Source organism: Ochotona princeps, chromosome 27 (genome assembly GCF_030435755.1).
Source record: "Ochotona princeps isolate mOchPri1 chromosome 27, mOchPri1.hap1, whole genome shotgun sequence".
Taxonomy (NCBI): Eukaryota; Metazoa; Chordata; class Mammalia; order Lagomorpha; family Ochotonidae; genus Ochotona; species Ochotona princeps.
In genome coordinates, this window is record NC_080858.1 from 20,539,748 (window position 1) to 20,567,700 (window position 27,953).

General features: G+C 44.0%; 1 protein-coding gene across 3 annotated transcripts; it reads right to left on the reverse strand.

Annotated features, from left to right (window-relative positions):
* On the reverse strand, positions 1 to 27,713 carry C27H12orf4 (chromosome 27 C12orf4 homolog). 3 transcript variants are annotated; one of them, XM_004596352.4, is made up of 14 exons: positions 27,556 to 27,713; positions 24,590 to 24,784; positions 22,454 to 22,599; positions 20,346 to 20,527; positions 16,709 to 16,808; positions 16,489 to 16,610; positions 13,836 to 13,942; positions 13,290 to 13,487; positions 11,301 to 11,429; positions 9,037 to 9,111; positions 6,729 to 6,931; positions 2,734 to 2,791; positions 1,129 to 1,196; positions 1 to 540 (listed from the first exon to the last, which is right to left on the reverse strand). In XM_004596352.4, the coding sequence occupies exons 2-14, from the start codon at positions 24,780 to 24,782 to the stop codon at positions 448 to 450; spliced, it is 1,674 nt and encodes a 557-aa protein (XP_004596409.2). In that variant the 5' UTR covers positions 24,783 to 24,784; positions 27,556 to 27,713; the 3' UTR covers positions 1 to 447. The 3 variants fall into 3 exon arrangements, with proteins under 3 accessions (XP_004596409.2, XP_058512104.1, XP_058512105.1); XM_058656121.1 differs by lacking the exon at positions 27,556 to 27,713 and adding an exon at positions 27,279 to 27,538; XM_058656122.1 differs by lacking the exon at positions 27,556 to 27,713 and adding an exon at positions 24,961 to 24,979.
* Between the last annotated feature and the right edge of the window lie 240 nt (positions 27,714 to 27,953).

Below are 27,953 nucleotides of genomic sequence, written 5' to 3' on the forward strand. Positions count from 1 at the left end.
ATACTTACAAAGTCTCTTTCGGGATCTTTAGATTTTGATTTGGCAAATGGGAAAGGCAGATCTTGCATGTGTAACGGCTTGCACCTGATACAACTCAAGCCCATTTAAAAAAAAAAAAATGTAAGCGTCTCTCCAAAAATGTAGCCAACAGTTTCCTGAGGCAGGTGTGTACCGGGCTGCGACACTGCAAGGTTGAATACACACCAGTGTTCAGGAGGGGCGGTGATGGTAGAAAAGAGAGAGGTTCTTTCACAAACAAATGTGTAAGGTGGGGACCGAGCCCTGGGTCCCTGCAGGATGGAAAGCTTCGGGACGCGTAGCAGACATGGTGTGGTGGTTTGATTTGCGGCTTGGGCTGGGTGCCTTTCTCTTGACAGAACCCTGCATAGCTCGAGTTCCTGGAGAGCCTCGCAGTCCTCCTCTGCCAGCGCGTCCGCCTCCCAGGGCCTAGTGCTTGGATGTCAGCGTCAGCGTGGAGGAAACCCTGAAGATCTGGGGCAGCATGTTGCTGAGCTGGTAAAACATCTCTTCAGAAATACTCTGTATGAAGTTTAAAAAAAAGTGTGCATTTGTTAAACCACCACAGACTTTTTTTTTTAATGTTAGAAGTACTTTAAAATATGAACTTCGTTCCTGATATGGGGTGCCAGCCTTGGGATGGATCTTTTACGATGGATTTAGTTGCATGGCTGTGGACTTGAGCTGTTTTTCTGGCTCTGTCCTGAGAGTTTGTTTTCTGTCAAGTGAGATTGATTATTGGGAAAAAAAAATCCCTAGGGAACGCTAGTGCAACCCTGATTAAAAAACCGCTCGTTTGGCTAAATTCTAGGCAGCATACAGACACAGTCCTCGAGAACGCCCTTACTCATGAACGCTGTGTAATCCACACAGCATGCATGAGGAGAAAACCCGGGAAAAATCAAGCAAGTTTGGTTGGGGGCTGAATGAAAGATCTCTTGACAGTAAACCAAGTGCCTGATGGCATCCAAATGCTTCTCTTAAAAATACAACAAGTGTTAGCACTTGAATGTTACACTTGGGAATTCAGGGCAGTATTCCCAGCTGTACATGTGGGACACAGTCTAGAACAGAGATAGAACTGGGGTGAGAGACACGCAGGTCACGCACCTGTGGAACCAGAAACTGCACCGTCCTGGAGATGCCGCCATCCCACGAAGCCATTTCCATCATGAACCCTAAAACAGAAAGCGAGCGTTGCTGCGTTGTGGGTTCTGGCCACCAAACCTGCCAGTCAGGTCCTGGGCCAATGTGAATATTCATACTGCGGGGGTGGTTTCCAGGCTGGCCTTTTTAGGCAGCTGCTGGTCACTGGGAAGGCTCCCCCTGCACGACAGACCAATCCTCTGGGCCACAGATTGTTTTTGTTTTGTTTTTGCTAATTTTTAAAAAAATCATTTATTTATATTGGAAAGGCAGATCAGATTTACAAAGAGAAGGAGAGACAGAGATCTTCCATCTACTTCTTCATTCCCCAATTGGTCGTCATGGCCAGAGCTGAGCCAATCCAGAGCCAGGGGCTTCTTCCAGGTCTCCTATGCAGGTTCAGGGGCCTAAGGCTTTGGGCCGTCCTCCCCTACTGCCTTCCTGGGCCACAAGCCGGGAGCTGGAAGGGAAGTGGAGCAGCCAGGACATGAACTGGTGCTCACATGAGATGCCGGCAGGGGCAAGGTGAAGATGCAGCCATTGAGCCAAGGTGCCAGGCCCTCCACACAGGATTTAACAGGGCTCGGCCGGCACACACTGGGGATTTCCTATTAGTACAGAATATTTAGGGCCTGTTAACTGAAGGGGCTGAGATTATTACAAGCTAATTAAGGACCTGGCGCCGTGGCCTAGCAGCTAAAGTCCTTGCCTTGAATCTCATATGGGCGCTGGTTCTAAATCCGGCAGCTCCACTTCCCACCCAGCTCTCTGCTTGCACCTGGGAAAGCAGTCGAGGACAGCCCAAAACCTTGGGACCCTGCACAAAAGTGGGAGACCTGGAGAAGGTTCCTGGATCCTGGCTTTGATTGACTCAGCACTGGCCATTGCGTCCGCTTGGGGAGTGAACCATCAGACAGATCTTCCTCTGTCTCTTCTCCTCTCTGTATATCTGACTTTGTAATAAAAATAAATAAAGCTTTTTTTTTTTTAAAAAAAAGCTAACTAAATATGTGCTCACTATTTTTTGCTTTTGAAGAAAATGAAAGCCAGAATCACAGCAAAATATATAACAGAAAACAAAACCTCTTCTTCATTAGTATTATTTTAGAAGGGCTGGAGATATACTTGTGATAAAAAAAAAAAAAAGGAAAAATCATTCTAAAAAAATTTTCTTGCTGGACATGTTGGTGAAGTGGCAGAGGACAGATATAACATCCACATGGCTTCTTCCAGGCTGTTTCACATTCAGTATCTGGAAAGAGGCGTTGGTGTTGCGGTGTAGCACGTTAAACTGTGGCCTCGGAGTCTACAGTGCCAGCATCCCATGTGGGTGCCCACTTGAGTCCTGGCTGCTCCCTCTTAACGTGCCCGGGAAAGCAGTGGAGGGCAGCCCAAGTCCTCGGGCCCCTGCACCCACACGGGAAACCTGGAAGAAGCTCCTGGCTTCAGACCAGCTGCGTTCCAGCCCTCACAGTTACTTAGGGGAGTAAACGACAGATGGAGGATCTCTTGGTCTTTCCAAGTTACAACCAATCAACCAATCCTTCCTGTTGGCAGAAGGGTACTCACCTTTGACACACTTAAACACCAGCTCGGCTCTCCTTAAACACCAGGGTATAGTCATTTCCTAACAAGAGAAGCAAAACAAATACTTCGTAAAACATGAAACAGGCTCAGAACGGGGCTTGTACATCCCATGAATAGATTCCTGTTGCTCCTTGCTAAGTGTGACTGTCTTGCCTCTATTTCTTGGATGAGATGTTTTGGCTGTTATACCACATCTGTTACAATGCCAACCAATGTGATTAGCCTAGTAAATATAACCAAAACAAACAGATCCTTAAATCATACATCATCAATTCTGTAGGCAAATATAAGTGACATGGGGATTGGTTACTATGTTCAGCAGCTTCATTCGTATTTCTGGATAATAATGAAACAAAATGCTTGCTCTGTATATCGTATGCTGTTAAAAAAATGTAATGTTAATGAACAGCTCATCCCAGTCATCTCACAAACCAATTCATTTCTCTACTCTTCTTTCTAACCTTGCCCAGATGTGTGCACCATGTCTGCATGAGACTGCAGACATACGTTTCACAGTTTCCACAATACGATTAGTGGTTATGTCATTTTAAGATTTACTTCATTTGACAGGTTGGTTTTTTTTTTTTTTTTTAGGATTTATTTATTTTTACTGGAAAGGCAGATATACAGAGAAGAAGAGAGACAGAAAGATCTTCTGTCCAATGGTTCACTCCCCAAGTGGCCACAACGGTTGGAGCCGAGCCAATCCGAAGCCAGAAGCCAGGAATCCCCTCAGGGTCTCCCACATGGGTGCAGGGTCCCAAGGCTTTGGGCCGTCCTTGACTGCTGTCCCAGGCCACAAGCAGGGAGCTGGATGGGAGGTGCAGCAGCAGGGAAATGAACCCATGTCCATATGGGATCCCGGGTGTGTAAGGTGAGGATTTTTTTTAAAGTCAGAGTTAAGAGGGCAGAGGAGAGACAGGGAGAGGAAGGAGGGAAGGATAGGAAAGGGAGAGGAGAAGCAGAGAGAGGAGAAAGGAGGAGAGGGAGTCGGAGACACAGCAGATAACACGTACAATGGGGACTTCACTGTTTGTCTTGGGGGAGCAAACTCTGCCTTTGTTTATTATTTTCACATTCAAGAGCAACAGAGTAGGTACAACAACCTTGGAAAGGTATGGAGCGATATCCACCAGAAGTAAATGTGTACATACCCTGAGGCCGACAGAAATAGCAAAGATATGTACTAGAAGCAACAGGAGCCATAAAAATCAAAATCTGAGAGCTACCCAAATGTGCAAAAGTAGTAGACTATCTAAATAACTGTGGCTTCAATCACACAATGAGATAATATGCAAACACGAGTGTGGACCCTCCACGGCCACACACAACACGGATAAACCTCATGGATAATCCTGAACGGGAGAAGGCCAGAAACAAGATCGACTACAAAACGAAGCCTGATGAACTCTGGCTTCTGGGGTGAACCAGTGGTCATCTTTGCAGAGGACCTTCCTGGGGTGCTGGGAGCGTGCTGCTTCATGACCTGGGTGCTGGCTGTGTAGATGCTCAGACCGCTGACAACGGAAGCTATGGACTTCTACGAGTATGTGTGTATTGTGCGCCGATAAAAAGTTTGAAAACAACCACGTAACTAAAACCTTTAAGCTCTGACTTACTCAACATATTAGCGTGAAAGCTAAAACGAAGGGACAATGCCCAGATTCCTGGCTTGCAGCTTCATTTCTCTTGGATTACACTGATTCTGGTAAGAGAGTTTTCTTCAGATCACCAAGATGTACAGTGATAAAACTGGTGTGTCTTTCCCCATGCTGATAGGTTTCTTCTTCATTTTCTTTTAAAATGTAATTACACCCTTCTACAGCTCTTTTTCCTATCAGAGCACATGAACTCTTTCAGACGCTGTCATTATCTTACAATAAACAAAATGTGGTAAAATACACGTCCAGCATTTCCGTTTGCTGGAGGAAGCAAGCACCGCCGGAACACGCTCTGTGATGCTTGCACGGAAGTGAAAACAAATACTACCTCTATATCCTGGGTAGTGTTTGTCCCTGCTTGGAGAATAAACCTCTTGACCTGGATGGATGTTTCCATACAAATATGGGAGCATGGTGGCTCAGTAAACTTCTGTCTGTTGAATTGGACACTTAGGAAGTGAACTTAATGATCTGCAGGTGGCTGTCCCGATTTAAAACAAGTAACTTTTGCAACATTGTGGGAGACAGAATGCTAGTAGAATCAGATGTCTGGAAGTGAAATCCAACTTAGTGGCTTTTGGAAACACTGTTTTTGAGGTTGTTTCCCACCTACATAGGACCATTTTTATAAACTGGTTAACCAGGAGTCCAGCTGCATGGATGGCTGGAAGGCTCCTTGGGGCAGAATTTGTCATAAACTTTGTCACTCTCCAAATTCCCTTTTATAGACTGAATGGACCAGTGAATGATGACTTGACAATGGCTAGAAATTTCTGATGAACTTCAAACTTCTCAAAGCTGCAGTGGGCAAAGAACACGGTCGTCCTTCCTCCCGATGCCATGTTAGGCATGACCCAGGCTATGGAAGTGAACAGAACGAGAAGTTAGGGAGCATGACAGATCTTCTATAGGATGGAACCAGTATTCCCCTCGATCACAACAATGATGTGTTTGTGAAAAACAACACTGGGTGACACCAAGTGGGAAATAATTCAGAATCACCCTGTTTCACATGGAAGGGATCCTATGTATGTAACAAGCAAGGCTTCTTACAACGCAACAGTCTAGCTGGGGCTTAATGTGAAAAGCAAGGCACGCAAGCTCTTACATTGCCGTCTATAATCTCACATTTCTACCAACCTCTTACTTATTTTGGTGAGTTTACTTTGAATGACCAATAATCAAACTTGTTCCTGACATTTACAAACTCTACTTGTGGCAGAAGGCCATTTTTCCTGATTTCAAGACACGGCCTCCTTAAAAGAGCCTCCTGACGCTGGCCTCTCTGCGCCAGGTGGACGGCTGGCTGCCAAGGAGGCCTCCTCTGCCCTTTGGGTCTCAAGCCCCTTTGTTCCTCCACTGCTTAAACCTGACCTTTAGTCCCTGTGCTATTTGTACCAATTACCTCCTACACCCAGTTGTTAGGTGAGTGAAGGGAAAAAGCAGGAAGGTGAGACAGTCATGAAAAGAGAATTGTTTTTTTCAAAATAGAAAATGTTAGCTCAATACATTACATAATAAAGCAAGGTAAGATTATATCACGTGTTAACTCCATGTTAACAGCTGCTTTGCGTCACCTTGCATCTCCTGTCGCTACTGAAATGTACGGAGAGAATACAATCCTGATATTACCTTAGCCCGAATGTGTGTGGGCGGGAAATGAATGCAACTGAAGACAAACACGAGGGAGAAGCAAGAGGGGGCAGCAAAGGAGGGGCAAGGGGAGGGACACAGGTCATGGCCAAAGACGAAAACCAGATTGATTTTATGCTTCACCTATTGTGGTTCAGTACCACAATGGTTTTAAGAGTTAACTCAGTTTGGGCTGGTGTGGTAACCTAGTGGCTGAGGTCCTTGCCTTGCATGCGCTGGGATTCCATATGGGCACTGGTTCGTGTCCTGGCTGCTCCACTTCCCATCCAGCTCCCTGCCTGTGGCCTGGGAAAGCAGTGGAGGATGCTCCCACCCTGCACCCAGGTGTGAGACCCAGAGGAAGCTCCAGGCTCTCGGCTCTGGATCAGCTCAGCTCCGGCCATTGCGGCCACTTGAGAAGTGAACCAGCAGATGGAAGATCTTTCTGTCTCTCTTACTCTGTAAAACTGACTTTCCAATAAAAATGAACAAATCTTAAAAAAAATTATTCAGTTTTGTGCTTTTGTCACCTAACACTGTTGATTAGATAGGAGATACAAAGGTCCATTGATTAAAAAAAAAAGCTGTAAAAATGTACAGCAGATTATTATATAATACTAATATCCAGAATATTCAGCCATACTGATAAATTCGTAAGATCATAGGAATGTTCTAGCTACTTACCTCAGACATGTCATGGACCAGCAGGAGAGGAATGCTTATGGTGGTGATGTCATGGGTGCAGCAAACTTTGAGGATATTTCGCAGTCCCATAATGGCTGGATCCCGAGCAGTGATATTCCCCGATTTGACATTGTCATCCACACAGAGGTGAAAAGCAACATGGATTTCTGAGAGATTAGAATGCCGGGTGATGTAAAATTCCCCTGGGGATGACAAGCACGGGCACGGTTTTTATGGCGTCCTTCACATCCCCCCCGTTGGACCGGCGCAGGCGGCAGCAGGGCCCTGCGGGGGCTGAGAGCGCCCATGCCTGCTGCTCCTTTATTCTTGGAATGAGGGGGAGAACTTCCTCCGCAATCGGCTGGCAAACAGGTCTGAAGTGACCAGCAGGTGGCAAACAAACGGAAGCATTTCTGATCTAAATGCTTCCTTCAAACGTGAAACTCGACCTACAGAACTTTTTATTTGATTGCTTGTTTTTCTCATGATCTTCCGCTAGTCAGTTATTCAGGGCGGAAACACAGAGGCTGTCCTTCATTGCTTCCCCGCAAGCCCTCAATGCCCGCGTCCCCACCTACGACGCCATCCACCACTGCCCGAGGTATTTTCAGTCCCACTGCCAACAGCGAGCCCTGAGCGTTCTACCTTTGCCACCGTCACGCCTGCTCATGCTTTCATCCTCTGCCACCCAGAGACATTCTCTTCACTGGTTTCTCTGCCTTCATTCCTTGCCCGTCTGTAAGCCATTTCTTAGCTCTAGCCACAGTAACTTCAGTATAAACCATATTATATAACTCTCTCACTTAAAATCATCTGACAGGCTCACATTAGATTTAGACAAACCAAACTGGGACCAGTGGTCATGTTGTGGCAGGGTGGGTTAAACATTCCATACGGGTGCCGTTACTGTTCTAGCTGTGCATGAAATAGGAAAAGCAATGCCTGACTGCTTTCCTGGTAAGGTTGTTGTGACAATTAAATGACATCATCGTAAATATTTAGCTAATGAGAGAGTAAGCCTCTGCTTAAAAAAGCTCTGGTAGAGCTTTTTCTATACAGCTACAAGTTTTAAATAGTTTGTGCTTTCCATCTCTTTCCATTTCTTTGAACTCTTGGTCGTGTAGACATTCTTTAATTAAGTGAAAGTTCAGATGTTACTATAGTATCTTTCTGTGAATAGTCTAATACTCCTTTTCTAACAGACACACCCTCCTGATTTGGCAGGTGGTAATGAAACACTAATCAGCACTTCACCCCCAAAAAAGAGCAAGGAAGCAAACCCAGTCATCAAGGGCTAAGCTGCTATAAACCTGCTCATCGGGATCTCCAGAATAGCAAGAAGACCGGCACATTTTAAGAAAGCCACAAAATATGGATGATTGAAATTCTGGATCTGTGAAGAGAAACAATAAATCCTTCACTACAGGTATTTTTAGACGGCGAGGAGGACGGTTTCCTGTTCCACAAGGTGGAGGAAGCAGCACGCGGTGATGCTAACATCGTCCCCGAGGCAGGTGGTCTGCAGGTGGGAGGGAGCTCGGGGGCCGAGGACCACAAGCCGGCTGGCTACGATGGACGGGGTGAATACCAGAAATGGGTGTAAGACTCACTTACGTGAAATGGAATGCGACCCACATGACAAAGATCTGGGGAAGGAAATGCAAGGAAACTATCTTAAAGGAGAATGGAAAACTACCCAAAGGTGGTTATTGCTTGAAAATTCTGTAAAATGTACTATTCACTCTAAGACAATTACCACATGCATAGCACACAAATAGGCCTTCCTTGGTATACTCCGTTATACAAACATGACTAACGGTCAACAGCATGAATTAAAGCAGAAAAAGGGTTAACTGACCGAAATTCCACTTGTTAAAATAATACATACCCAAGAATAAAAGAAATGCAAAGCAGGGAAATGGAAATAAGCCTTTACATGCGATGACCCATGTTCTCCTACAAGTTCAAGTAATGTGCCATTATTTGTATTTCAAATATAGTTCTTGACCTATTCCTTAGGGAACTAAGAAACAATGTAGCAAAGAAAATATGAAATAGCAAAATAATTCATGCAACTTTCATTGTTTTTTCAATGAAGCATTTCTTCTTGTACAGAGTTTGGAAGAAATACAAGAATTAAAGATTTACATCAGAGAATACCCATGAAAGTGCACTGTGTAGTGCAAAGTGTTCCTTCAGACTGAAATACTGACATTTTATAATGTGCATGATAAGGAGTTTTGTTTCCAAGCTAAGATTTGAATGAACATGATTAGAAGAACATAGTCTTAAAATAAGTAACACTCACCAGGTAAAATATTTAAATAGCTTCTGTTAGTATTCTTGGATTTATCGTCGCTTCCTCCGTTCTGGTTTCCAGAATCTGTTCATGAGATAATGCAAGGTGAAGGAAGATAATAACATATGAAAGCGCATGACTACTTCTGTTTCCAAAACAATCATGATGACAGCAAGAATTTCTGAAGGATTGCTGTGTGCCAGATGCTGGGCTATAAACTTGATGTGGAGGATCAAGAACCTTTTTTTACGACACCCCTATAAGCAGGACCTTTGACACAGGCACTACCGCCACCTTCATTTTACCAATCAGCAACAGAGGGCCTGGTGCCATGTTCCAGTAGCTAAACACTCCACTTGGCTGCCAGGATCCCACACGAGCACCAGTCTGTGTTCTGGCTGCTCCACTTCCCACCCAGCTCCCTGCTTGTGGCCTGGGAAAGTCATAGAGGATGGTCTAAGGCCTTGGGAACCTGTACTCGTGTGGGAGACCTAGAAGAAGCTCCTGGCTCCTGGCTTTAGGTGGGCTCAATTCTGGCCACTGTGGCCACTTGGGCAGTAAACCAGTGGCCAGAAGTGACTTCTCTCTGTAAATTTGTCTTTCCAATAAAAATAAATAAATGCATACATCTTTTTTTAAAAACAAGCAACAGAGGCTCAGACAGGCTAATCACCTAAGCAGTGATGTACTGCTTTTATCTGATTAGGCAAGTGGTGGAAGTCAGCTTGGGGCTCATCTACTCAGCTTCTAGGTCCTATGGCCTTCACCTCTTGTCAGCACTCCTCCACCTGAGAGATGCAGGGTACTAAAGTATACACAGAATGACTTCATCAGATAGTTGCGGTGTGGCCAGTTCTATTCTTAGAGTCTGAGTCACTGTTGTTGATAGTAAGTTGCTCAGGACTGCAAGGAACGGTTCATAGCATCAGGAGTTGCTTCGTGGTCAGCTCATTCCTGAAATTTATTTTTTATCTGACACTTTATATATTCATTTAATCTCAGAGAGTGAGATTATTTCAAACGGGACAAATTGTTCAGATATTCAATAGCTTTTCTTATTTTTTTCTTTTAAAGTTATGTTTCTTAGAAGGATAAAGATTGGTAAACTAAGTATTAAAACTGAACATACATTATTAAGGTTGAATGTAAACTACTTTACACACATACATACATACACTTTCACTGGAAGACAGATCTTAATTTCAGAAGAATAACATTAGAATCCATAAATGCAAAATGAATATTAGCTTTCAAAGTAATTATATATGTGCACATATATTTTTATTATATTTTATTATATAATTTATTTGACAGGTAGATGACATAGAGGGAGGGAGGAGGGAGGGTAGAGGGGGAAGGAGAGGACAGAGAGGTCTTTGGTCCTCGGGTTCCCTCCAGAAACGCCCCGAAAAGCCAGGACTGAACCCGGCCAAACTCAGAAGCCAGGAACTCCACCCAGTTTCCCAAACTAGTGACAGGAGACCAAGCACTTGAGCCATCTTCCACTGCCTCCCATGTGCAGATCAGAGGCTGGATCCAAAGTGGAAGTGGGACTCAAACTCTGACATTTGGACAAAAATCTTCATCTGCTGCCCTGCCCCTCCATGGCTGCAATGACTGGAGCTGACTGGCCTGAAGCCAGGCCCCAGGAGTGTCTTCCGGCCTCCCACATGCGTGCAGGAGCACTGAACTCGGGCCATGCCCTGTTACACTCAAAGTTTTACACTTTGGAGCAACTGCATTTCAGATTTTCTGAGGGCTGCTTGCAGGAAAACATCCAGCAAAGGATTCCCCAATCTGAAACGCTTCTGGTCCCAAGTGTCTCAGATAAGGAAGGGATGCCCAATGTGAATTTAGCGAGGAAGTTATACTGCAGATAGACACAGAAAACACATTGTGATTGAAAAAAAAAACCTCTCGTAATTGAGGCCATGCGACTTAAAGATGGAACACAGAAAGGATTCACTGAGCCCTGTTGTTTTCACTCTAAGAATGGTATCAAAAGATGACCAACTTGTCACTGAGTGCCTGCTTCTAGCTCCACTGGAGGACTCAAATCCAAAAGGAATTTTCACTGGGAATCCTGACAACAATTATCCCAGAAAAGGAAAGGAAGAGCAGAGTTCCAGCTTCGGATGCTCTTAACTTCCTCCTTCCAACTTCCAGAAACACAATTTCCCATGTATGACTTCAGTGCTGACGCGTACACCACTGGCTCTATTTGGACAGTATATACCGGAAGGGACGTTCTGAAGAAGTGGAATTTTACTGACCATGTGAGTCTTTCAGTTTACTCCTGCGCTGGGTGCTAGCATAAAGGACCACCTGCTGGACAACTTCCAATTGCTCTTCAATCCGGGGGAAGTGGAAGTCGGTGCACTCCTGGCAAACTGTGGCAAAATCTAAGGGACACAAAACATTTACAAACTTCTAAAGGTGAACTGTCACATGTGCGGTTTGTTTCTTACAGACATGAAGTACCGGAGAGATAAGAAAAAACCCTCAAAAGCAGGATTTCTTACACTTGTCCTTTCAGTATATTGCCTTTAATTAGGGTGTAGTAATTTCACCTTTTTAAAAAATTAATAAATATTTATTTATTTATTTATTTTAATAGAAAAGTCAGAATAAGTTTATGAAGAGAAGAAGAGACAGAGAGGAAGATCTTCTATCCACTGGTTAACTGTCCAGGCGGCTGCAAAGGCCAGAGCTGAGCTGAGCCGAAGCCAGGAGCCAGGAGTGTCTTCCCAGCTTCCCACACGGGTGCAGGGTACCATGGCTTTGGGCCGTCTTCGACTGCTCTGCCAGGCCACAGGCAGGGAGATGGATGGGAAGTGGGGCAGCTGGGACATAAACCAGCACCCATATGGGATCCTGGCACTTGCCAGAAGAGGATTCAACCACTGAGCCATCATATTGGGCCCAGTAATTTTATTTTGATCAGAATTTAGCCCTTCTACTACTCAAAATGAGTAAACAAGTAACAGACAAGACATTTTAATATAAGGTCAATACAATTCATGTCTTTTTAAAATAACAGACACTTTGATCATAATATACCCCCTAAAAGTGCTGAAAAAACTGAAAAAGCAAATAAATTCTGTTTAAGCTTATTTCAAAGGTATAAATGTCAATGTATTTCATATAATCAAACATTTACAAATAATAATGAAAAGTAATGTTACTAAGAGGGCAAATAGCATTTTATCTAGCATATTTAAGAGGTAGATTATTAGAAAAAAAAAGCAAAAAGAAAAGTGTACAAACTAAAGGCAGCGACTTTTTCTAAATTGAAAAATATATTTCTATCTTGATTGCTTTTTGCCTGAATGGACATAAGAACTCTAGATGAACAGAACAGAATTTTAATAAAAATTAAATACTGGGCCTTGTGCGGTAGCCTAGCGGCTAAAGTCCTCGCCTTGAACGCGCCAGATCCCATATGGGCGCCGGTTCTAATCCCAGCAGCTCCACTTCCCATCCAGCTCCCTGCTTGTGGCCTGGGAAAGCAGTCGAGGACGGCCCAATGCATTGGGACCCTGCACCCGCGTGGGAGACCTGGAAGAAGTTCCTGGTACCTGGCTTTGTTAAGGCTCAGTTCCAGCTGTTGTGGCCACTTGGGGAGTGAATCAATGGATGGAAGATCTTCCTTTCTGTCTCTCCTTCTCTCTGTAGATCTGACTTTCTGTAGGAGGACATTGTGACCCTAGAAGGTCAGCAAGCACAGGATTACAGGTGATTGGATAATATCTGTATGAGAATAACCGACTGGCTACCTTTTGTATACCAATTGGATATCATGTGTATAAGAACAGTTGAGTGGACAGCATGTGTATGAGAACACTTGCTGCAATATACAAGACAAAAGGAGTTCCAAACAAAAGCATAGAAAGTTGATGGATTTTGTTGATAAGCTCAATACCTCCTCCCTTATCCCATATGACCCTCAGTGTATAAAGTCTGATGCCATCAGTCAGACTTCATCAGGCTCCATGCACCAAGCCCATCGCTGCGGGACAGCAACAACTTTCCAGTAAAGTAAGTAAATCAATCTTTAAAAAAGTAAATACTATGAGGAACTCTACAAATGCCGAAAAACAAAACAAATCTAAAACAGCCATGCTTGGATATGACTCTGAGTGGTCTACCTGAGTATCTGAGGTGATTACACTGTTTTTCAGTTTTTCCATACTTCTTTTCTTTGTTAGAATGATAGTATAATTAGAAATTTATGGAAATAAATACATACGATGTTAGCTTACCTCTTTTAATACCACTGTACGAGTTAACTCGGTTATCCACTAGTAACACCAGGCCGCACAGCGACGTGGAGTAGAGCGAGAGCGCCGTCTGTAGCCGATGCAGCCTCACTCCGGTCCGGTGCTTCCTCTTATGCTTACAGAAGTCCAGCATGTCTGCTCTGAGCAGCCTCAAGTTATGCATGGTCTTCAGCTGGGCTCCTGCAAGGGGCAGAGGACAGGCTGAGCAGACACCAAGCACTGCAGACACTCAGCACAGCAGCGTACGGGTCTCTACAGCAAGGACAGACTATCTGTGCTACACTTAAGGATTAAAGACAGGCCTCAGCACTTCCCATGTTAATCGCGATTATAACTTTATCTGCAAAATAAAAAAAATGTAAGCTACAGTGGGAAACCTTCAGCGAACAAACCACAGACTTGCTGGAACAGCACAGAATGAGAAATTAAAAAAACAAACACGGGCACACTCGGACGCGAGGGATGTTTCTGTTACAGTATAAACTGTACGACAAATTAAAACGGTGGAAGAGGAAATGACGCGCTTACCTAAATGGATGGTAAAACTTTCTTCTAGCTTTCTCTGTTCCTCATAAATCCTTCCGGCTGCTTCTTCAGATTCTCTGTACTGACTTGGTTGAACTTTAATTTCTTCACTGAAATTAATAAAATTATTGATAATGCTTTGTTTGCATGTTTGTGAAAAACTTTTCTTACAGGAAAGCAAGACTTTTGGTAAAAAGACAGAAAACTGAACAGCTGAAAATAGTGCTGAAGTGATTTCTAAACTTTCATCTACGGTGATGTAAGACTGTGACAGCAGGTTCTAGAATGCCTGCCTGCTCTTTCAACTCCCTACACACAGCAGGGAATGTGGGGTATTCAGGAATTACAATAGGAATCGGTATATGACCACACAATACTTCTTAGTGTCCTATGAGAATTATATAAAAGGACTAAAATTGTTATTTTAAAATCAGTTATGTATACTACAGCCACACAATTTAACTATACCAGGGGTAACTTGAGGCAAAATCAGAAGACAGATGAAGTGATAACAATGAGAATTTTGAAAGTTAAACAAGATAACCAAAACGAACAGTGTTCACTGGACACATACACATCCTCTGGTCTTTGCTACTTCCTGTGTCTTAGCCTCCAACACTCCCCTCCCGCTACAAGGCTCCTCTGTCTGCCTTGCTCTTCAGGTTTCCATGGAGGCGTCAAAGCTGTACAACAGCACTATGCAAACATTATCGCACACTGGAGACAGTCTGTAACAGCCTTTCATTCCAGTGACTCATTTTAAAAAATATTTATTTATTTTTATTGGAAAGGCAGATATACAGAGAGAAGGAGAGGCAGAAAGATCTTTTATCTGCTGGTTCACTCCCCAAGTGGTTGAAATGACTGGAGGTGATCCGATCCAAGCCAGGAGCCAGGAGCCAGGAACCTCCTCTGGGTCTCCCATGCGGGTATAGGGTCCCAAGGCTTTGGGCCGTCCTCGACTGCTTTCCCAGGCCACAAGCAGGGAGCTGGAAGGGAAGTGAAGCACCCAGAATATGAGGCGGTGCCCCTATGGGATCCTGGAGCATACAAGGCGAGGACTTTAGCTATTGTACTGTCCCCTAAATGACTAAATTTTCAAGTTGATTTCAGATTCACTAAACTGGCTTCCTTAGTAAATATGATAAATTTAAATTTCAAAATAAATGTCCTCATGTTAGGATATAGCAAGCCACCAGAGAATGCTGTGCCCACTCACAAGAAAAAGCCAGGTATTCACAAAATCATAATTACAGGGGAGTCTATCAGGGACTTAAGCCAACAGAGTAAAGGGAATTCCGAAGCATGGCACCCCTATCCAAGCACGGATAGGTCGGTCCAAATTTCCATCTTTTCAGAGTATGGTGGGAAAAGGTTAAAACAGAAGGCTGTTGGACAGAAATGTGACGGCTGTGCATATGCGCGCCCGTGTGCACACACCACCACCAAGAGTTACAGCTGCCAAGAGGAACAGACTTACAGGGGTCCCGCGTGTTGGGACTTACAGAAAAGGACTTCCAAACAGCTATTAATATGCTAGAAGATCTAGTGGAAAAGACAGGCAATGCACACAGGGTCTCTGAGCTAGTGAAATTATTGAGTTTACTACTGTGGTGGGTACACGTCACCATATATTTGCCCAAACTCTTACAATCTGTTAATGACTCATGTAGGAAGCATGCACCCCACATCAGCGCTGGGGAAGTCCCAGCTCCCCAGCAACGCTCTTGGGGAGCGGCAGGTGATGGTCTGGGGACCGGATGGAAATGGAGTTCCTGCCTCCTGGATTGGGGCTGACGCAGTCTGGACAGTTGTAAGCTTTCCCGGAGTGAGTCAAGAGATAAAAGATCTCCCTCTCTTAAAATCAACGAACTGTTTACATAAACAATGGATTTCAGGTGATGACGACGCATCAGCATGGTTTCTCAGTTGTAAAAAATATACCACTCCATTAAGAGATGCTGGAAATGAGGGAGGCTACGCATGCATCGGTCACTGGGCACATTCCTACACCTAAAATGACTCGAAATTACTCTAAAAGCTTTTCTTCAATTAAAAAAAATATTTAATAGATTCCACTCAATTCACTATTTGAAACAGAATGCTAAGAAAATGAAAAGATAGAGGAGGAAATATCTGTAAAACACATACTTAAAGTATGCAGAATAAAGACCTCCCACAATCAATAATAATAGTAAAAAAAAAAAAAAACCACAAACAAAAGACATGTATGGAAAATCAGCCCGTGGGGACACAGTCAACGTTCAGTCACCAGGGAATGCAAAGTACACTTGCTATGAGATATTACCACAAAAACTGCTGGTGTGGCCAAACAGCAGACAGCAATTTGAAGAGGTAAGAGGTAAGACTGGAATTTATGTGTGCATAGCTAAAAGATCTCTATAGCTGAAGTTCAACGGGGGAATACTACTATCTTAAAGGAACCAATGATTCCCCACGCGGCCCTGTCCACCACCCAAAACAATTCACATAAAAGCAGTAGGAGAAAAAGTGTTAAAAGCAGCATAAAGTGTTCTGGAATGTTCATCGGATACTCAAAGAAAATACACAACTATTAAGGTTAAATTGTTCAGTAACTATACTGTCATTAACATGGACTTTCATATGAATAAGAGCAAAACATGAAGGATTCTACCTGAGGGAGCTGTTGTTGGGGTTTTTGAGGTCTTGGTGAAGTTTAATCACCCATTCCTGATACTCCTGTTTTTGGATGGCCGTTGACTGTTTTAATTCATTCGACCATTTGTTCTCTAAGTCCTAAAAGAGACAGCGTGACAACTGATGAATGTTTCACAAAACTAAACAAGCACACAAAAATGCAATCATGCATCTACAAGTCCCTGTATTTCACTTACTTGCTGGGATTCAAAATGCTGAGCAGCCAGCGAATTTACATCTTGATCCGTCAGAGACTTTCCCAATTCCTGCATTACCTTCTCCATTTCAATACCCTGTCTGAAACATAAGTGATCAGATACATTCACCAAGCTTTCAAAGCACATGACCACTTCACAGTCATTGAAATATCTCTACAAAGTGAAAATAAAAACATTTATCTTGCAGGAATAACATGCTGGAATGGAAAATACAATACCTCGAAATCACTTGGAATCCTTGAGAGTGGAGATAAAGAAATAACAATGATAATGTCACAGAATATTAATAGTTGCACAGCAAAATTTTTAAAAAAGGTTTTGTTTATTTGAAAGGCAGAGTTAGAAACTTTCCATCTGCTGTTTCAGCTTCCCAAATGGCGACAATGGTCAAGGTTGGGCCAGGCGCAAGCCAGGAGCCTGGAGCTGCGTCCGGGCAGCAGGCCTTCCATGCGGGCAGCAGGGCCCATGCAGGCAGCAGGCCTTCCATGCGGGCAGCAGGGCCCATGCGGGCAGCAGGCCTTCCATGCGGGCAGCAAGGCCCATGCGGGCAGCAGGCCTTCCATGCGGGCAGCAGGGCCCATGCGGGCAGCAGGCCTTCCATGCGGGCAGCAGGGCCCTCTGTACCAGGGGCCATCTTCTGCTGCCTTCCCAAGTGCATTAGCAGCGGGCTGGATCCAAAGCAAAGTAATGGGGATTTGAACCTGTGCACACATGGGATGCTACCCCTGTTAAGTGTCAGCTTAATTCACAGCAACATCCTGGCCCCTGTACAGCTAAATTTTAATCTAAATTGAATACATAAATTAAAATAGTCATAATCCAAGTGAACTTGCAGATATCATAGCTAATGTTGAAAAGTTCAGACCTACTTTCATCTGCAAATTTCCTCATATTCTACAACTCCAGCTTACATAGATTTTCTAGTTATTTGTGTAAGTGACTACAACCTCTAAGTTTGTTATATCTAGAAGCTGTCTGTTGGGTTCTGTACGTGAAACTGTTACTAAGTCAAAAAAATTACCCTTTCCAGAGGCATGTAAAATATGGCCTGAACACGTGCTATCATCCTACATTCTTCATTTACCCAAATAAATCATATACAGAAATTTACAGGAAGAGCTAACCCATGATGTGAGAGGTATAGATAATGCTGATTTAGGGAGGAGCAGGTGTAGGGACTAGGAGGGCATGACATAAGTTTCTGAAACATTCTGGAACTACTCTCCGCCTTGACCGAGACGACACTTCCACGCACATGCTTGCTTTGTGTAAACTGCTCTGTGTACACCCACTTTGCTGCCTTTTCTGCCTTTTCTGCATGAATAGTATATTTTCCTAAATAAGTTCATTAAAAACTTTTCCAATTAAAAAAATTATCTTCTGACATAAATTTATTCGAAGAGCTTGTTCTCAAATATATTCCAAATAAACCAGGAAAGAACAGAACGCAGACAAAAACCAAAAGGATATTTACTATCATTCTGGTCAAGAAAGTTGTTTCTAAAAGTGAATTGGTATGTGTAACTAAGATGCTAATAGATATACAAGCAAGGAAGTGCACTCAAGCAAGCTGTATACACATTACTAAATACACTTTCCGGCCCTCAGGAGCCAGCGCCACTTCACCTACTTAGCTCCAATGCGGATGATTCTCTCAGCTCTAATAACGACCACAGGCCAAGTGAAGACGACTTCTGCAAGTGAAATTTTTACTCACAAATGGAAACAACTGTTCAACATTTATAAGTAAAAACCTATATAGCTATATACATGACACATGTTCCCTCTAGTGGATAAAAAGTATTACTGTCATTTGGAAAGGTAAAAGGATATATAGAACCTGGTTTGCTGAAAAAGAGCAAATTTCCTCTAAGGAAAGAAGAGACAAATAAGAACCCGGCAAATGACACACCATGAGCATCTGTTTCAACTCAATGTGCCCAAAATGCAAGCAGCTTAGACAGGCAATGATGCAGCTTCCTTGTGATGAAGACCCAAGGGTATGTTACCATATTTCAGATAAGATCCTAGCTACAAACTGGCTCAGTGTGTCAGCTGTGACAACTCTGCTAAATGGTTTACGCTGAAAACAGAGGAAACAGAAGCTCCTCAGGGCTATACTGATGTCTGCCAAGACACTGTCCTCTGAAGATGCAAAGTGGCATTAAAACGGAAGTCATGCAGCAGTCATGCTGATAACCTCAGCAGTAAATAGCCCTACCTGAGGAACGTAAGCTTTCCCTTGGTGAGCCAACAGCTCAGATACATGAAACAGGAAAAAAAAAAAAAACCCACAAAGCTCTACCAAGAAATCTGGCTAAAGGGCACTTGCAATAACAAACCAAAACAAACCCCTATTAAAATAAACAAAACAAATAAACACTTGATAGAAGGGAAAGAATTAAATGCTGGGGGCTGGGGATGTGGTGCAGGGGGCTAAGCCGTAACCATGGCTTGTGATGGGGCCCAGCTGCCCCACTACTGACCTTGCCCTCTGCTGAGGCATCTGGCACCCAGGCCAGAGAGCAGGATGGCAGCTCTGGGTTCGTGACTTGAGCCTGGCTCTGCCCCAAGCTGTGGCCACGCAAGCAGCCAATCAGCAGGTGAAAGAGTGCACTCCTTCTGCCTCGCCCTCTCTCTACCACTCTATCTTTTGAATGAATAAAATCTTTTTTTTTTTTAAAAGAATTAAGCATTGGTAAATACAGATAATGAGTTCATTCAGCTTTCCAACAGATGATGAATCAGGAAGAACAGGCATCTTCTTCTGATTTAGGAAAACAGAACCAGCATGGACTACTGATACTGAGAGCCAGACACGGGAACAGGCTGCAAATCCAGCTCGGAAATCCACGGGCTAACGCAAGGTGCTGCAGGGGCAGCCAGGGTGGGATCTACCGACGTGCTCCAGTGAGCAGAGGGAGTGTAAGACTCAGAAACAGAATCAATGCAAGGACATGTGACTAAGGCCCAGCAGAAAAGTCAAACAGACGAAATTTAATGGAAAGCAATTAAGTGTGACAAATTACATATTCGTATATTTTTAAAAAATCTAGTTCTTCATTTTGCTCTTTAAGAAGAACACATTCACAAGTTTATTTTGCCACAAAACAAAGAGACAGAAAAAAAATACTGTAGTTTTCTCAAGGACAGTCCTCAAGCAGTCGAGGATGGCCCAAAGCCTTGGGACCCTGCACCCATGTGGGAGACTCAGAAGAAGCTCCCAGCTCCTGGCTGCAGATCAGGTCAGCTCTGGCCACTGCGGCTATTTGGGGAGCAAATTTTGTGGATGAAAGATCTGTCTTTCCTTTTCTTTGGAAATCAACCTTTCCAATAAAAATAAAGCTTTTTAAAAATAACAACAGAGAAAAGAGATAAGAAATGAGATTACGTAAGATCAAGATAATTTATGAGGTGAACTGCTTCAGAAGTTCTGTGATCCTACAAGATCTTTCTGGTTGAAATGATAGAATTAAAAGTACCAGACATCTAATTTCCAACACTAAAGACGTTCTTGTATCTCTACTTTTAATTCTGTGACAAACTCCAAGTCATTCAGCAAGCCGCTATGCTCACACACGTGGCATGGCCTGTCAGTGCCAGCAAGGTGAAGTACCTCTCTCTTAACTTCTTCAGTTCCACGTCTCTTTCGCCAATCAGTTCTGAGATGCTGACGAAGTAATTGTGCTCCAGGTTTAGGAGTGTCTCAGAGGCGGGAGAGTGAATGAGCTCATGGTACACGTCGGCAAAATCCTCATCCCAGCTGGGCTCCTCGGGCCGCGCGTGTTCCAGCGTGGTCTGCAGGGGGACACACGGCATCCTTCGTTAACACACTAGAGACAGGACCAATGGGATGCGTTCATTCCTGTATGTCAAACAAGGAGAGACTGTATGCATGTTACACAGGATTATAAATGTGTGCTATGTAGGATATATATGTGTGTGTTATGTATGTATTTATGTTATATAGGATTACTTGAGCACAGAAAAACTGGGAGGGAATCTAAGGTAAGTTGTTAATAATATCAGATACCTGGCAACAGAGACGAAGGGGGAGGATTAAGGTAGAAGAGATAGAAGTGCTTACAATTTTTAAAAAATATTATGCTATTATCCCATTTCTATGAAATAGCACACACACAAACACACACAGGGATAATCACTAAAATGCTAATGCGGCTACTTCAGGACAGTGGGGATGCAGAATATTTATATTCTAATGCATAACAATAAGTTGCACATACTAATCATACAACCAGAAAAATATTCCTTATTAAAATTCATTGTTAAAAAAAAGGTTTTGGAGGTTATATGATAAACTTTTGAAAAAGTTTATTGACTTATTTACTCGAAAAAACAGAGTCACAGAGAGAGAGAGAGGATGAGAGACGAGAGAGAGATCTCATGGTTCTCAGCCATCAGCTGCCCCCTAGCCTCACTTCCTCTCCCATGTAATTTACATTCTGTCAACTGGCCTCCAACCACTGTCCTGCCAATAGCCTCATTTCCCTGGACTGATAATCCACCTAGCAAAAACCCTGATCTTAATCATTTTCTCTGTAACTACAGATCGGTTGTAGAGAGCTATAGCAGAAAAACTACAAAACTCCAGAGTATGGTAGTAAACTGGTGTCACTCCACCCTTATGATTCAATGATGTCTGACGATTCTATCATTTGCTGCTCAGTTCTCTGCTCAAACACCTCATGATCTGATCACTCTAAGCCACACCTCATCCAAACAAGCCATCTTTCTTATTTCTCAAACAAAGTTGAAACGCTCAAAACAGAATATCCTCTACGTCCTGTTACCAATTTTATAAAAAAGATAAAACCACCTTTCCTAATTCTCTTTTGCTATTTTGGAAGAAGTTACGATTAATTCTCTACTGGTGCTCACGACTCCATTCCCTGCAGCTGTCAACCATCCCACGTCCAACACAAAACCGACCCGTGATCCTGCATCGACACTCAGCAAGTGCCACAGCCTTCTCTCTTCCATAAACAACCGACTCATTGTTGCTACTTCCACACACCCACACTTTCTTAGGGTCCCTGAAATCCAGTTGTTTTTTCCACCTACACTCCACAGAAATTGATCCTGATCCTTCCCCAGAGGAGTTGAATTGATAAACCAAACTGATAATTGGAGTCTTTACTTCTAGGCATTTTATCAGTTTATCTGGTAATGTTGTTCTTTCTTCATAAATAAAATAGAGATGTGCATTAGAATCAGTGCCATTCTAAGACTTTATGAAAAGGGGTTGTTTAAATAGAAGAATGATGGCATCATAAAAACAATCCTAACAACGAAGCTAGAGGATGAAATTAATCCAAAATTTAAAGTGAACTACTGTTAATTTAGGGCTGTTGGGTACATTAGAATTTCAGACAAATAGTATATAATTGTTTGGTAGAACTACGCACCATGTAATATGTGGAATTTATTTACACTAAAACTTACTCATTTGCCTGAAATTCTAATTTGGCTAGGTGTCGTGTGTTTTGCAGCCTCTCACGAGTGTTAAATCAGATGTGTGTTGACCTGGGTGCTCACCTGACCTCGCAAGGAGGGACATCAGCCGAAACATGTGTGGTCCATGACCAGTGGGTGTGGAGAGAAAAAAGCATGCTACTACCACTACAGTATTATCTTAACCCTTAAAAAAATCCTCATGCAAGTCCAGAGTATCCTCAGAACGTCCAGTCTGATCCATGTCCTCACCTCAGCGTATGCTTTGGCCCATGCACTTGCCAGCTGGTGCAGGTCCACTTCCCCCGACTTCACAGCATCCAGGCAGGCTTCAGCCTCGGTGTCATAATCTCGCAGGGATTCTTCCTCTATGAACTGGCTCAGCGCTTCTTTGAGGTCTGGCACGGGGTCAACAAAGCCATCACAAACCAGCAGAAGATTATACCCAGCTAAACAATCCAACAGGAAATTCTACTTTGTTCAGACTATTACTGTTAATAGAATCTCAAAAAAAATTGGCTTACAGGGTCATTTAATTAATCATATCATTATTTTCTCTACTCTTACAGGTTATGGCATGGAGAAAGGTCAAAATCCTTTATCCTTACGTGTAACTGGATATTAATTACATAATTTTAATAACTTAAGGCCTGATTTCAGTTTAAAGCACAGCAGGTGTAAGTACATAAAGGAAAACACACATATTTTGAGGGTTTGAAGATTATTGTACTAAAGGGAGCAAGTTTCCTGTATAACTTTAAAAGGTTTCTTGATGGGCCTGGCACAATGACTCAGTTGGCTAAATCCTTATCTTGCAAGTGCCAGGATCCCATATGGGTGCCAATTTGTGTCTCAACTGTTCCACCTCCCACCCAGCTCCCAGCGTGTGGCCTGGGAAAGTAGCAGAGGAGGGCCCAAATCCATGGGACCCCACATCCACATGGGAGACCCAGAAGAAGCTCCCGGTTCCCGGCTGGGGCTCAGCTCAGCTTTGGCCATTACAGCCATTTGGGGAGTGAAGCAGCTGATGGAAGACCTCTCTGTCTCTTCTCTATAAATCTGCCTTTGAGATAAAAATAAATAAATCTCAAAAAAGTAATAAAAGGAAAATTGCTACCTCTCTTGAATTTGAATGAGAAACTAATTAGCATATTAAAGCCGATTTACTTCAAATGATTCATGGTTTCAATCAAAGGAAAGAGCACTGCAAAACAGAAGTCCTGATGTCCGAGTTCCGGCCTTGGCTCTGTCACTACCACTGTTGACTTTGGACAAGCAGTTTACAACTTTCATGTACAGTTATCCGAATGCCGTAGTTATTGCACTCTGTTACAACAGGCTGAAGTGCCACTCCCAGAGGTCCTGGCCAATCAGGAATGAGAATGGATTCACAATTGCCATGCTGTTCTCTTCCTTTCTTCAAAAAGATCTTTTTATTTAGTTTAAAGGAAGAATTACAGAGAAAGTGGGAGAGACAAAAAGATGTTCCATCCGCTGGCTCACCCTTCAGATGGCCACAGGGAATAGCACTGGGCTAGGGCAACGCCAGGAGCCAGCAGCTTCATCCAGGTCTGCCCTGGGTGCGGCAGGGGCCCAGACACTTGGATTACCTTCGGCTGCTTTTCGCAGGTTTATTAGCAGAGAGCATCCAGACTGGAAGTGGAGCAGCCGGGACAGGAACCATGGTGGCTTTCCCCACGACACCACAGTGTCAGCCCCAGAACTGGTTCTAACAGTTCATAGGTGATGCTGTCGCTGCTGACTAGCAGACCACATTTTCAGAACTTCTGCCTTGGGGTAAAGAACTGAACCTCTTCACACCCCAGCTTCCTTCTTGGTATGGTGATAACCCCAGAAAGTTTCTAGGTTCCCTTTGAATGCTAAGTCCCTATCCTCAATATTAAATATTTTTCTAGTCTGTGAGAGAGAACACAGATCTTTCTAAATGGTATCACAGATTGCTTCATGGGCTAATTCAGCAAAGACAGGTCTTCTTCCATGTGATTTGGAAACTTGATGAACAGAACACTCAAAATGCAGCCAACTGAAGCAAGGTAATTCTATCATGTCATCATTAGTTAGAACCGGAACTCCTCAGGAATCCGTCCCCAACTAAATTGAGGGTAAGTCCCCCACCCCAGACTTTGTAGCTAACATTTCGTTACATAATTTTTATCCTCAATTGCTTTACAAAGAATTGCAAGGGTTAGAGGCGAAACACTCAAACAAAGGTATGGGGAAGCTTTCGTGTTCTTAGAAGCAGTGAAACAGTTCATATTCCATGACTTCTCAATGCTCCTTAGGTTCTTGCTGTCTAATACAAAACACCTAATGAAAGAAGCGGCAGGAAAACAGGAACGCACGGTTAGCTAAGAGGTCAGTCCTCACCGTTTTCTACAAAGCTCGGCAAGTTGTGCAATGGCAACAGACGTCCACAAAGGTGGCTGGCGTTCTCTTGAATGGGGAATTGGAGGGGCACCCTCAGTTCCAAGCATTCTTTCCCTATTTTGAATTCATACACAAATTCCCTGTCTTTGTGGCCGACTCTTTCTCTGTTTTTCTTCATAGTTTGTGACGGCATTTCTATAAATGAACAACAATAACGACAAAGCAATGGGTTATAAGTACATAAAGGGACCATGATGTTTCAGTATTGCTATAGGATTTCTAAGAAATGTTTCACTATTCTTAGATTTTATCTGTGGGGCTCTGATCCAATTATCCTACTTTCCCCCAAGTGGTTAACACTGTATTTTCACTTTGTGATAAAATAAAGCACTGCTTCTTAAAGAAAAAAAATTCTTTAAAACTTCCTTTGAGGGGGAAAAAAAACCATGCTCACCAATGGCTGCCCTCTTAGGTGGAGTGCCCAGTGCTACAGGAACATGGAGAGGAAGGCAAGGCGGATTCGCAGGAAGAGGTGCAGAGATGAGACAGGCATGGAGCTTACAGATCAGGGGTGTAAACAAAGTTACAGAAATGAACCCGTGACCTTGAGAGTACTAGGGGTGGGGTCATGAGAGCCAACTGGTGAAGGGCCGGTAGGGAAGTGTTAGAAAGACCTGCACATAAATAGCAGAGAAAAAGCAGAGGATGCTTCCCACAAGGCGAACTGGACACTCTGCAGTAGGAAACTACTTAAAGGGAGTATGAATCAACCTCGGGTACAAAGATTTATTCATCAGCATCCTAATGGGAGACTCTGTAGCAAGGCATCCATCCCTTCATGAAACCAGTTCCACAGTGAAGTCACAATCACCCTTCTAAAAATAAAAAAAAAAAAATCCACAACTACACTCATCTCATCACACGGTTCATCGTCTTAATGTCTTGATGGCGTCCAGCTGTTCTCAAGGGGAAACGCAAATGCCTTAAGCCAGCTGACCACATCCCTCCTCGACTCCCCAAGCTCTGCAGCACTCTCCTCTGACACACAAAGCCACACACGCTAGGTTCACACTCAACTTTAGCCAACTCCAAACTCCCCTTCCCATCTCCACTTTCCGATTTCCTCTTTACAGCACGCTTATTGGTCTGACTACTCCTGGATGACAAGTACTTCTCCAGGCATTCAGCTTGTAGGCACCCCACACCATCCAGAAAGCTGCTGTCAACTCTCACAAACTAGACTGGGTCCCCACTGCAAGCTCTCACATCACTACTCTCCATGTATTTGCATCATGGCTTCTGCGGCAAGCCATCTCTCATTCTTGAGGGGACAATGTTTTCCAGTGGTATATTCTTTCTTCTTGAACTCTAATGTGTCAGGTAGGATGTTGGGAATACAATGGCAAGACCCAATAAACACTTATTTAATTCTGCAATGTTTTCATTTTTATGATACTGGGGAAATGAAGAAACCAAGTATTCTCACTCTTCTCTAAAAAGAAGCCACCTCCTGGGAACGCAGTAGAGGATGCCCCAAGGTCTTGGACCCTGCACCCACATGGGAAACCTAGAAGAAAAAAGAAGGGCCTGGTGCAGTAGCCTAGTGGCTAAAGTCCTCGCCTTGCACATGCCCAGGATCCCATATGGGCGACGGTGTGTATACTGGCAGCCCTGCTTCCCATCCAGCTCCCTGCCTGTGGCCTGGAAAAGCAATCCAGGACAACCCAAGACCTTGAGATCCTGCACCAGTGCAGGAGACCCAGAAGAGGCTCCTGGCTTTGTTAAGGCTCAGCTCCGGCTGTTGTGGCCACTTGGGAAGTGAACCAGTAGATCAAAGATCTTCCTCTCTGGCTCTCCTCCTCTCTGTATATCTGCCTTTCCAATAAAAATAACTAAATCTTAAAAAGAAAAAAGCTACCTGAAGCACAATACAAAGGACCTTTCAGGGTGGTTGGGAGGGATTTGATACATTGTCCTGATTATAATTTTAAATGTTCATGTAGGCTATATGCAAAGATGATATCTGTTTCATACTGATACCAACAGAAAGTACTTCTGCCTAGACTGAATTTTAACTACCATTTGTCAAATGCAAAGCAGTGACAACATGTACATCAACATAGCTATCAAAAGCAGCTCCTCTATTCAATGATTCAGAAATTCCATTCTGAATCTTGTCTGAATTACATTAAACTGTTAAACTGATCTTTATGGCCCATGGAAGCACGACTCCATCTCTCCATATGTTAGCCTCTCTCCACTTAAAACGCTGCCCCACCTCCTCCTAAAACTCACTGGGCATCCCAGACGCCCCACCATCTAATGCCTGCTTGCACCTATAGCTTCATCTCTACTAGGGTACACCCAGGGCTTTGGCCACTGTTGAAAGAAAGCAGGGTTAGTGCAAAGAGAACAGGCCCCTGTCATACAAGCAGTTCAAATTCCGCCTCTACAGTCGACTTGCTTTCTCAACAACTGTCAAATGGAGATACCGCCATCAACACGCAGCACTGTCTAAAGGATCCTGCAATACACGTAAAACACCTGACAAACTTAACCTCAGAAAGTGGAAGACAGAAACATTAGGCACACATCCGTCTAAAATCCACGGCTCCCCGAGAACATAGAACAGAACCGAACGCTGTCGCCGGGAATTCAAAGTTCCAGAAACAGGGGCTCCAGACCTCACCGAGCTCACAGAAGCAAAGCCACCAGCTCTGGCTTCCACCGGTTCAACATTCAGACTTGCACTGCCCCTCCGATTTAAATGGCTCGCGGTATCTTTTTGTGCCCTGGCCTCCCCTTGGGCAGCCGTGAAATCACCCAAGGAACAAAAGTGGGAACGGAGGAGGGGTGGGCCTAAGGAAAGAGCGGAGTCCGCGGCTTGCAGGGGTCAGGGAGACACGCTCGTCTGCCGCACGGCTCCCCGTCCGAAGCGGACCCCCAGCTCCTAGCTTCCGTCTTACCTCGCACTGGACCCCAAGCAGTCCGCACCCTCGGAGCTGTCAGGAAACCTGGGCAAGAGGCAAACGTCAGCTGACCGCAATGTTGTTTTCACAGCCAGCACATCAGCCGCGGCAGATTCGCTCACAGCTTTTCCGATTTTCTGGCACCTGGTATCAGAATTCTCCTGGGGCTCATTTTTGTCTCCGTAGACCTAGACTCAATCATGAGAAAAAATAAAGAAAATGCAGGCATGTGCACTGCTACTGGTGGAGTGGCTCTCTCAGTGACGAAAGTGCAGCGACAGAGCCTCTGGCTGGCCGGATGCAGAAGGGCTGCGCCTGGGGACGGCGCGCAGTGCGCTCAGGGCGCACGCGCCCCGGCGGGATGGCCCGTGCGGATTGGCCGGCTGCAGGCGGCG